Source organism: Haliotis cracherodii, unplaced genomic scaffold (genome assembly GCF_022045235.1).
Source record: "Haliotis cracherodii isolate W230 unplaced genomic scaffold, xgHalCrac1.p SCAF_7, whole genome shotgun sequence".
NCBI lineage: Eukaryota > Metazoa > Mollusca > Gastropoda > Lepetellida > Haliotidae > Haliotis > Haliotis cracherodii.
The window spans coordinates 55,774,455-55,786,715 of NW_027266330.1; the positions used below are offsets into that span (position 1 = coordinate 55,774,455).

Below are 12,261 nucleotides of genomic sequence, written 5' to 3' on the forward strand. Positions count from 1 at the left end.
GGACATATGTAACTAAGGACATGTAACTGAGGACATATGTAACTAAGGATATATGTAACTAAGGACATATGTAACTAAGGACATGTGTAACTGAGGACATGTAACTGAGGACATGTAACTGAGGACATTTGTAACTAAGGACATATGTAACTAAGGACATATGTAACTAAGGACATGTAACTAAGGACATATGTAACTAAGGACATGTAACTGAGGACATGTAACTGAGGTCATAGAAGTTTTAGAGTGAGTGAGTGAAATGACTGGAATTCTGTTAAAAGTGGCGTTAAACCCAACTCAGTCGTCAAAAGCGCCGCGATTCGCTGGGCAGAGTTGCGTCCCTTCGGCACGCCAGAAACCTATGATTGTGGGTTCGAATCCGGGTTCGCCTCGATTATGTTTCTAGGTTTGTCAGCACCATACCCGTGCTCGTGTGTTTCACCGAAGTGGTAAACGTCTGAGACCTGCATCACTTCGGGCTTTCCTCCCACATTAAGCTGACACGCCGTGATATAACTGGAATACTGTTAAAAGCGGCGTTAAACCCAACTCACTCACTCACTCACTCCACGGTTTGCATGCGTGTACTGCTATAAGATTGTACTTACGACGGTGTGCGTTCATGCACAAGTACCTGTACGTGAAACACTATAGCAGTCACCGCTGGTAGCGTGTATGTACCGCTGTTTGAGTATACATATGCCCCTCTGGCAGTACGCTACTGTTTCACTGAATGAATTAGTGCATGCAATAAGAATTACAGGACTTCTGTTGCATCACGTTAATTTGCTTATTCGAGGAAGGTCAAACGTTATTTAGGTCGCAGACAAGTGAAGGATCCTTCTTAGGGTAAATACGGGATTTGGACCTACTATCAGCGGACATAAACTGTACACTGTGGCTACCAGGTGCATGTGGAAATGAATCTCCATATTCTCTTTGAAACATGCATTTTATTTTATTGTATATTCTCCACAAAAATATTAAGATTGTCAAATATTATTGACATTGCATTATATGTTGATTGTATTTGGACATTTTAATATATATATATATATGTGTGTGTGTGTGTGTGTGTGTGTGTGTGTGTGTGTGTGTGTGTGTGTGTGTGTGTGTGTGTGTGTGTGTGTGTTTCGATGGTCATATAACATAAACAAAGAGTCTTCCATGTTGACGATTGGACAAAATTAATTCAGTAACAAAAGTAATCAGTATGAATAAAATGTCGAAAGTAATGTGCAAATCAGTGCAAAGATGTCTGCTTCATCCCACTATGCTGACTGTGGGTCCAGACGCTATCCACTGGCCAATCAGTCGTTGGATCTTTGCCCTGGCCAATGTGACCTCAGCACTCTCCACGGAGGAAGGGGCTGCCATGTCCGGAGTGTGACCACCTCCTACAAGACACACGGTTACACCAAATACACCAGTCTCTTCCTACAACTCACATTAAAACTATCAACATGGTTTCTGATATTTATTTATCAAGAACTCTTCACAGTATAAGGTAACAATACTATTCATGTAACATGTAATTCGTGTTGTAATACTTTAGCACCTGAAACAAGAAGTTTCTGATTTTTCCTTACTGACCTATTGGCATTTCATATTTATAAAAAAATAAAATTCACAAGGGTTTTTATGTTTGTAAGAGACTTTGTTGTCTATTATGAGTTACATGTCTATGTATCGGCGTTTAGTCTTAAACTTAGACTAAAACTTACCATTGATTAATATTACATAGGCTTCTGGGTGCGGGTCCTGGGTAAATCCATACTTGGTCCACGGATCAAAGGATCCTTGGGTGTGGATGATGTTGGTAACCTTAATATCAAGTCCGCCATAGTTTGTAATTAATTCGTCATGTCCTTTCATGATCAAAGATCTGTTGAATGATGGGCCGAAGTAGCCTTCACAGATTTTGAGAAAATACCTGGAAAGGGAGGTTTCTCACCATTAACGTTAACCATTTTAACATCAAATCGTTGTTAGCGCAGACACATTAAGTGAGCAATATATCAGTTTGTTGTTTAAATCCCCATATATGTATAATCCCATAATTGTGAACTCTCAAGAACAAACGTCTGGTTCTTGGTATCTGTTCTGGCCACAAATCCCAAACTTGCAGATTGTTAGAAGTATTAGAAGTTGATTTGACATGTGCGATATCAGATCCCGCCATGTTGGCACTTACTCTTCACTCACAGCTTCTCCGAAGGGCTGATTGCTTCCAGACGAAGGGGTGAACAAACCCATGAGTGTGCACTTCTGATACATCCACTGTCGTGCTGCAAAGTGATGAATGATAGAAGGACGGGCCAATGGATGCATATCTGAACATCGTTCCTTAAACACTCATATATAACAACATTGTCTTACATAATATTCTATAAAAAATACCAAAGTACAACACAATGTATTCACGCGCTTATATTCTACTCATCAATACTGATACAACACTGATTTATTTGATAACGTTGAAAACCTTCCCACGTTTTATGGGTTTCATACTTAATTTTTTTCAGAATGCACTTCCAAAATCTTGACATTTTTGGTGGGAGGTTTCCGGAGTGTTTCGAGGCCGGATTTAAAGTTGGAGGGTTTCCGGAAGTCGGCATTTTGCACTCATGTTAGCAATACTCATGTATTTCATCATGTGAGAAGTCCCCAGTTTGCAAGAAAGAAAGAAAGAGAGAAAAGAAAGGGCACTTGTAAGCGATTGGAGCGTCAGATACATTTTATATTCTTATTTCAATGTTTTCCACAAATTTAAACTTTTACATTTCCAGTCGACAAACAAGGGCCCTTATCCTACCTTGTCTCTCGACTAGATAGCTTCATAGTTACTTCACATAACTTCGAAAGTCCTCTTCTAAACATAATAACAATACAGTAAACTACGGTTATAACGAACACGCTTATAACGAACTGACGGATATAACGAACTTACTTTTTTGGTCCCGACTATTTGCTGTTGTTGTACTGCATATATGCTTATAACGAACTACGGTTATAACGAACTAAAATTAGTAGTCCCATTGAGTTCGTTATAACCGTACTTTACTGTAATTACTTTACAATGGCATATGCCTCACGTATGGATGGCCAATCGATTGAGAATATACCACTACAAAAAATGGATATTTTGCTTTAAAACAAATCGTTGACCTTACTAAAGAGTTATGTTAGTGCGGAGGGAACAATGCTTTCTCAAGCATTGGGGACGATCCGCATTCCCTTATCAACGTAGATTTAGATCGGTTTTGATGTCACCAACAATGTTAGAAATGGTTGCAAACATTATCTGCCTCTGTTCGTCAAGAGGAACACATGAATGAAAACAGGTCTCGCAGGGTGAACCACATTAGACTTTTGCAATAGGCCTTTAAAAATAATAGATCATGAGATCATAATAACCTGCTTTGAACTGAGCTATCCAAGTGATCTCAGCGGACTCTGCTTTATTATCATGTATGTTTTCGGATACCTATATGGGGTTGCGGGTAGCTATGGCGTCCTAGCAGCCCCAACCTTCTGTTTAAAGCGGCATTAAAACCCACCCCACGCTTACCTTGGGCGGTGGGATTGCCAAGATGTTAACGCCTGAGAATCTGGTTCGATCCTCACATGACTTCAAGCTCATTTTGGATGTCCCCTGCCGTTATATTGCCGGAGTATTACTAAAAGCGCATAACACCATATTCAATACCTCACTCACTCTTAATCATTGAATTCATTGTACATTATTGAACCTATATGATAGAAAACCGACAATACCTGACAATACGTTGCTGTTACCGTATTTAACATCTCTGCCCAAGTTCAGTCTTGCCTCAAATGTCATGTTTCGACATTGACCGTTCATGGATGTATAATTGTGATAAATGACCTCACCAAAGTGTGCCAATCGTTCTAGCGGCATTCCTATAGTTTTGTCAGTGAGCACTTTACACACTGAAGACACGTATCTTATTGGCACTGGACTCTGAAAAAAATAATTAAATGACTTCTTCTTAAAAAGGCCATCCAATCAAATTACATTCTGGAAAAAGAAAACTTGAGTATAGGATATAACGATACTTTTAGGTATGTACTTTTAAATACACGTTTACACACAAAGGGAATCAACCTCGGACAGGGCGCGTCAAACGAACGCTTTAAAGCATGGTCTACCCAACAAGATAAGAGTAACAGTATTACAGACTGTATTCTATTAAATTGAACATTTATTATTTCAGGAGAAGAGTAGAGTACAGTTTTAAACCACGCTAATCTAATGACAGATAAAGTTTTTTAACCACGTACCATGACGTTAGCGTCCGTGTTGAACATTGCTGACCAGCCAATCAGATCACGCAGGTACATCATCATATTTTCTACGTCCAGTTTGTTTGAAGCATTGAAGTCACACAACCTGTAGTATAAGCAATATGCGATCACCACATGCACGTATTCGTGCATATTCATACTATCCATAATTAACATTGTTAGTTCATGGAACTAAAACATGGAACTAATACATGAGGTTGTAGCGTCTGCGGCGCCATCGTAGCGGTACCGACCAAATTAGAGTCTTCTTAGAATTTATCCCCAGCAATATTTCTTCCTTTTTAAACCTACGCTGGTCGTAAGAGACGCCTTTGTGGATCAGGTGGTCAGGACGTGACAGTTCGAATGTTGCTCACGTTCTCTGGATTGTCTGGTCCCGAGTCAACCCACGTCATCTAGCTAGGACATTGCTGAGAGAGGCGTTAAACAACACACAAACAGATATACAGACAGACACACACAAAAACACACACGATGCCTCTGCAAACACAGCGAAGAGTTTGTGTATCAGTCATGGCTATTACCAGGAATATTTTCCCCGTTCAAACAGGAGTACTTACTAAAGAAATAGTCGTTGTTTATTGGACAATAAAACACTGCAGAGAGAATGAACCATGAGGTTGAGATATCAACAATATGTACAGCCTCTTTAAGGATGGTGCTAAACTGAACAAGCTTCAGAAATATTTTCCCGTATTTAAATTATAATCCCTCAATAGAATCCGATCCGATCCGAATCCGACAATGTCGCAAGTAGTAACGCGTACGTGCCTCAATGGGGATATCAGCTCACCTGAAGAGAGACTGCAGTTTCTTGACACCAGCATTAGTCTTCAGACTAGCCCTTATGTCATCAAAAATAGCAGATGTAGCCTCGTAGCATCCTGATTCTGTGCGGAGATCCTCTCCGATAGCAATACTATACTCTGAAATCGTTGACAAAAGATATTTGGGCCTGATGATAACAGAATTCTTCATTCTACGCAAACCCACTTTATACTTGTATTTTCACCGGATGTGCCCCGTCAATATAGAATAGATCCCAATCACCTATGCTGGTCGCATTTGGCGACTAAATGGACCGGCTGGTCAATGACTTGGTTGATGCATGTCATCGTAACCCGTGTGGATATTTGCTCGTACTATCAATAACTATATTTTCTGGTTACTACATTGTTACCACCTACAGGCCGCCGGGTTACATAGCTGTAATATTTAAAAACGAACAAGCGTATAGCGGACAATGTCATCTATATCCCCCGCCCATTTTAACATGTTATGGTCCTAAACCAGGTAACTGACCCAACATTTCTCTTAGCCGATGTCAAAATAGCTGCAATGGAAATTCTAAAAGAGACAAATGGCACTAGTTCAGTATGCGCTTTATATATAGACATGCACTGTTTGGCAAGTAAATATTTAACAGTTTATTTGTTATACTCCTTAAGTAAACTAATCCTATATTAAAACTTAAATCCAACTTGTTGTCATGGAAACAAACAATAAAAATTTCTAAAAGTGCTATATATCAAAAGGCACCAGTTCAGTATGTGCCTTGTAGACATGCAAAGTTTTGAAAGAAAGTTTTTAACGGTTTTTGAGTTACGCTCTGGAAACGAACACCAGCCCCGTAGAACCTATGTCCAACTTATTGCCATGGAAACGTGAAAGATGAAAATTTCTAAAATTCCTAAATAGCAAAAGGCACCAGTTCAGTATGTGCCTGGTAGACATGTAAAGTTTTTGTTGGAAAGTATTTAATGGGTTTTGAGTTATGCTCCGGAAACAAACTCTACCCTATAGAACCTAAGTCCAACTTGTTGCAGTGGAAACGTAAAAAATAAAAAAATTATAAAATTCCTGAATAGCAAAAGGCACCAGTTCAGTATGTGTCTGGTAAACATGCAAAGTTTTGTAAGAAATTATTTAACAGTTTTTGAGTTACGCTCCGGAAACGAACAGCACCCTTATAGAACCTAAGTCCAACTTGTTGCCATGGAAACGTAAAAAATAAAAATTTATACAATTCCTAAATAGCAAAAGGCACCAGTTCAGCATGAGTCTGATAGACATGCAAAGTTTCGTAGAGAAATATTTAACGGTTTCTGAGTTATGCTCCGGAAACGATTTCGGGACGCACGCACGCACACACGGACGGAACCCATTTCTATATCCCCCACCAACTACGTTGGGGCGGGGGATAATTAACTTCTAGGGAGCTGCCGGTGTCTTCTATAATCAGAAATGATACCCATGGTAAGTGCAAATGTTTATAGGAGATAAGGTTCTCTTTTTTCTTACTTACGCCGCATTCAGCCCCATTACGACAACCATAGTCGCCTTTTACGGCAAGATTAGGTCTTCAGCAACCCATTAGAAAGGCGACTGTGCGTGTCGAAAGAGGCGGGATCGGGTGGCCAGGCTTGCTGACTTGGTTGATGAAATTCATTGTATTCCAACTGCGTGGATCGATGCTCATGATGTCAATTACTGGATTGTCTTGTCCAGACTCGATTATTTTCAGATCGCCGTCATATAGCTGGAATATTGCTGAGTGCGGCGTTAAACAACAAACAGACAAACAAACAGCATTCGGCAACATGGTCAGGCTCGGTGACTTCATTGATTGTTTGTCCTTGTACCCAGATGGCGAGGGGCGTTGGTCATGATTTCAATCACTGGATTGTCTGGACCAGATTCGTGTATGTACAGGCCGTCGTCATATATCTGGAATATCGCCTACTGATCGAGGAGTTAAATGAGAAACAAACAACCAATCAAATGAAGAAACATAGTTACCTTTTGCAAACACCGGAGCAGCGAGTGGGGGACTGTCTGCAACAGCTCCAGTAACAAGATGGGGGAACTTGTACCGCAACCACGTTGACATCATACCTACGATTCAACTGAACATAAAAAACTACTTCTCTTTGTGAATGTACGAGTATAAGCTGATCCTCATTAGAATTCATGGCCCTTTACGAACCATCGCCGTTAGTCATATGACCCGTGAAGATTCCGGGGTAGAACAGGTCTTCAGCAAGCCATACTTGCCTGAAAAGGCGACTATGCTTGTCGTAAAAGGCGACTAACGGGATCGGGTGGTCAGACTTGCTGATTTGGTTGATACATGTCATCGATCCCAACTGCGTGGATCGATGCTCATGTTGTCAATCAATGGATTGTCTGGTCCAGACTCGATTATTTACAGACCGCCGTCATATAGCTGGAATATTGCTGACTGTGGCGTTAAACAACAAACAAACAAACAAAAGTTATATATTTCTACCAGGTTCGTGAGTTTTGTTTAATGCCGCCAGAAACAATATTTCTGTAACATCATGGCTTGATGTGCTCGGGAAGTCAGACATGATGCAGGTCTCAGACGTTCACAGTTTTGGTGTAACCCACGATCACGTGCATAGTGCTGACCAACTAAGAAACATATCCGGGCCCGTGAAGATCCGGGGTAGAATAGGTCTTCAGCAACCCATGCTTGTCGTAAGAGGCGACTAACAGGATCGGGTGGTCAGGCTTGCTGACTTGGTTGATACATGTCATCGATCTCAACTGCGTGGATCGATGCTCATGTTGTCAATCAATGGATTGTCTGGCCCAGACTCGATTATTTACAGACCGCCGTCATATAGCTGGAATATTGCTGAGTGCGGCGTTAAACAACAAACAAACAAAACAAACAAACAAAACAAAAACATATCCAGAGGTATTCCAACCTACGACCATTGATTTCTGAATGACCCAACGAAATGTGGCACCTTAGTCGACTGGACCAACCTTGCACTCTCAAAGGGGAGTGCTACCTCAGAACATCCTTTTTTTAGATCAAACTTCAAATGTGGAGCAGACTACGTCCATATTTCTTGTCTTCTGGGCAGACTAAAGGAGTTACCCTCGTAAAGACCAGGGTTAGAATTTACAGGTTCCTTTGTTATGTACTGGAGAAAACACGCTCACGAGGTTTTGGTAGACAGAGCTTGCCCTGGGGAGAGGGAAAAACCAAGGGGGCGGTTTTTCCCGACCCCCAGAGCATGCTCTATCTACCAAAACCGAGGGAAAGTGTTTTTCCATGCTTATAAACCGAAAAAAGAGACTTAAAACAACATTTATCAACATTTGTATGTTTCGAACATACTTTCCATGAACCTTAGGAAACGCGCGTAAAATATCTCTTGCTGGCGTACGGATCTTGAAAAGGACATTCTTAAAACCAGTGAAGCTTATCAACACCTCGGTAGCCTCGTGGTACACTCACTGGGCTACAGATATGAAGGTTGCGAGTTCGTTCCTCGGGAATATAAAGAAAACATTTGATTTTACATTTCATTACATGTTACAATATGAACGGAAGTTATATAAATAAAATCCCTGGGACATTACAACGTCCCTGTTTATAAGATTTAACCCGACTGGAAAGTAAAACCTCACAATAGGTTGTAATACCTATAGAAAGAAGTCTCTTACTTAATAGCGATCCCAATGAATAGGTTTATAAGACTGGATTATTGCCACTGCAGTACAAAACACCCTGTGCTTGTTCACAATCCGAGTACTGTTAATGCATGTCTCTCACAATCATTTGATGAGTAACATGTTGTTTGACGCCGAAATGCTCCTCCTGTCATATTGTGGCCGAGAAGTAATCAGGTCTGAACCAGACAAACGAAACCTGGGCACCCGATCCATTAGGTCGCTGTTTAGACACATTTGGGATGCTGAAGACCTATTCTAAACCGACATTCTCACGACGTGAGTAACGTGTATCTAACACATTACATCAAACTAGCATATTACCTGAATATGATCCACCAAATGAGATCCACTTCGCGTTTGTGACATTGCGTTCCTTGTTTGTCGCGACGATGAAGGTTGCAAGATCCTCCAACGATTGTTCAACGCTCAGGTATTGTAGATTATCAACACTCAAGTCTCTGATGGTACAATAAGATGTGATACAATGTATCATTTAGAGAATAGTTAATACCAAATAGGAATTAAATGATACAACATTCAGTGAACCAGCTGGATGTCCTGAAAGGGGAAGAGTGAGTGAGTGAGTTGGGTTTTACGCCGCTTTTAACAGTATTCCAGTTATATCGCGGCGTGTCAGCTTAATGTGGGAGGAAAGCCCGAAGTGATGCAAGTCTCAGACATTTACCTCTTCGGTGAAACCCACGAGCACAGGTATGGTGTTGACAAACCTACAAACATAATCGGGGCGAACCGGGATTCGAACCCACAATCACAGGTTTCTGGCGTGCCCAAGGGACGCAACTCTGCACAGCGAATCGCGACGCCTTAGACGACTGGGCCACCCGTGCCCCCCGATGTCCTGGAACAACATGTTTTGTTAGAAAAGATGTTGTTTAACCCCTGAATGATTATGTCTTGAATCTGTGTCCGAAAACTAATTGTGTCTTCCATCCCTGCTCTACCAAATCCCACCACTTCGCCCAAACACAAAGACACGCACGAACGCACGCACGAACGAACGAACGCACGCACAAAAGCACACGCACACACAAACATACACACATACACACACCAAAACACACACACACACAAAGAGACACGCACAAGACACACAGAAAGCTATATGGTCACCTTAGGTCATCACAAATTTTCTGTGATCCATTCATAAAATTTTCACCACTAATTTGCCGTTTACCCTCAATAGAATCTGTTTCGACAGATGATCGTGATTAACTTTTCTTTGCCGTTGACATGTTATAGCACCTGTACACATGGACAAAAGCGACAAAACTCTTCAGAAAATCATGAAACCAATATCTGCCTAACATGAGTCCATTGTACGATTAAATCATGACCATGTTTTCATGAATAACTATTTAATTTGCTTACGAACAGGATTGGCATTGGTCTTTAGCAAATAGTTCTAAAATGTTCCATTATACACTTTTCAAAAATTCATTTAGTCTAGAGTTGTATTTGTCTGCTATCACTATCAACAAATTTCGTGTTGCACTAGCCCAGTTTCGCTGTAGCTCCCACACTCTCCACATTGAGACTGGTAGATACGTTAATACTCCACGAAAGCAGAGATTGTGCAATAGTTGCAACCAAAGATATGTCGAGAATGAATATCATTTTTTATTAATTTGTAACGCTTATGATGAACTTCGTCTTCAGTATTTACCACAGAAGTATTTTGTACATCCTACTCTTGCTAAATTCAATATGCTTATGGCGGTACACAATGAAACTGTTATTAGAAATGTGGCAACTTTTATATACCATGATATGAATGTTAGACTCCAAACACTAAGCCTATAAATGTTAATGATGGACCCAATATTGTACCATGGGCCGCTGGCCTACACATGTACATGAATAAAGGATTGAATTGAATAACTATCAAACAGTGGTGATATCAGCTATCCTGTCCCACTGGTTTTACCCATCAAGAACACATGCAAAGCCAAGTCGAATACGGGAACATATTTTTGGTAAAAAAATGCGTCAAAGTTGAAACGTCATCCGCATATCTACAATACAACTTTGGAAATATTTACAAAGACCTTGAATACAGCCTTATGAAACAACTTACTTTTGAAACTGTGTGAAATCTTCAAGGAAAGAGCAAGCTGGGTTGTATATCTCATCAATTTTGAAATGACAGATGCTATAGCTGAGGGTTATTTCTCGACTTTAAGTGACGGTTGACAGTGGACAGTTGGAAAGTCTTAAAACACATTTGTTCATCCTGAAAGCTACCAGTACACTTCTGTCACTTACGGTGTTGGATGACTACTTCCATAAAACCGCTGCTCCACAGCAAAGCCGATGGCGTGGTAGGTCTTGGCATAATCTAACCAGGCTCCATTCCCAGTGAATACAGCCGGAGTCAGTTCGGTTTGTGGACCTATAAACAGGAACACAGGTCCGCCTGGTCTGTAAAACTTGTCGTTGATATAGTACCGCTGAAATGATATATACAAACACAGAAATGCAAAGACATTTTTTTTTTGCACGATTAAGCTCGGTATGAAGAAATATTGACATCAAAATAAGTGAAAAGTCCATCCACTACTCGTTACAAAGACTTTTGTTGAATGTTTATTGGGTCAGGATGATAGGATCTACGCAATGTCTTGCTCAATGTCAATACCACTGAATGCAACATTTCGTCAACACATCGCTGGCCAGTCGCATGTCAATTCACAAAAACCAAATGAGTTCTCCTGTTATGTGCGTACGGTTATGTTATGTGCGTTCTGTGTGTACGGTCATCACGAGCTGTTTATGCATAATGTAAAACTTTATTGTGATTAGATATTGCGTTCAGACGCAACACCACGGTACTACAATGTACACGTCAACGATAGCTACATTAAAACCATTAGTGCTCTTATTTGTGTTGGTAGGAATGGCAGTGCAGCGTAACCAACCTTTGTCTTTCGTTTCTTGTCCATGAATGCGAAATCATTGTGTAGCTCAAGAAAACGTTGTCGAAATAGCAGAGAAGACCAGGAAACATGCTCACCTGCTTCCAGTAGCGAGTATCAACCACGTTGAAGTGGTCAAGTTTCTGATGGAACCAGTGTTCAGGATAAGTTGAGGGTGGATCATCCTGACTCGGTGAACCGAGAAACCCATCTGCCTCCACTAGCAAACATGTCGCTACCACAAGGCACACGAGGAATGTCTTCATCCTCATTATAAGACACCATTACTTCTGTTACCTATAGCGACCAGAAACAAGTGTTTATATACTGTGGCAAGTTACGTCAGATTGCCTTGTCATTGTTTACTTTAACAGATATGATGATATAACATAGTACCTTTGCTAGGACACTCACGATGACACGCGCTTACTTGACTGTAAGGGTGAATATATCATGATGAATCAGCAGAAAGATTCTGTGTTTTGATGCATGCACGATGTACGTGAAC

General features: G+C 40.7%; 1 protein-coding gene across 1 annotated transcript; it reads right to left on the reverse strand.

The window, feature by feature from the left end:
* Positions 1-1,263: 1,263 nt before the first annotated feature.
* On the reverse strand, positions 1,264-12,025 carry LOC139447064 (putative serine protease F56F10.1). The gene is made up of 10 exons (XM_071228219.1): positions 11,852-12,025; positions 11,104-11,288; positions 9,142-9,278; positions 7,129-7,224; positions 5,123-5,255; positions 4,306-4,414; positions 3,778-3,985; positions 2,195-2,288; positions 1,725-1,933; positions 1,264-1,397 (listed from the first exon to the last, which is right to left on the reverse strand). The coding sequence occupies exons 1-10, from the start codon at positions 12,023-12,025 to the stop codon at positions 1,264-1,266; spliced, it is 1,479 nt and encodes a 492-aa protein (XP_071084320.1).
* Between the last annotated feature and the right edge of the window lie 236 nt (positions 12,026-12,261).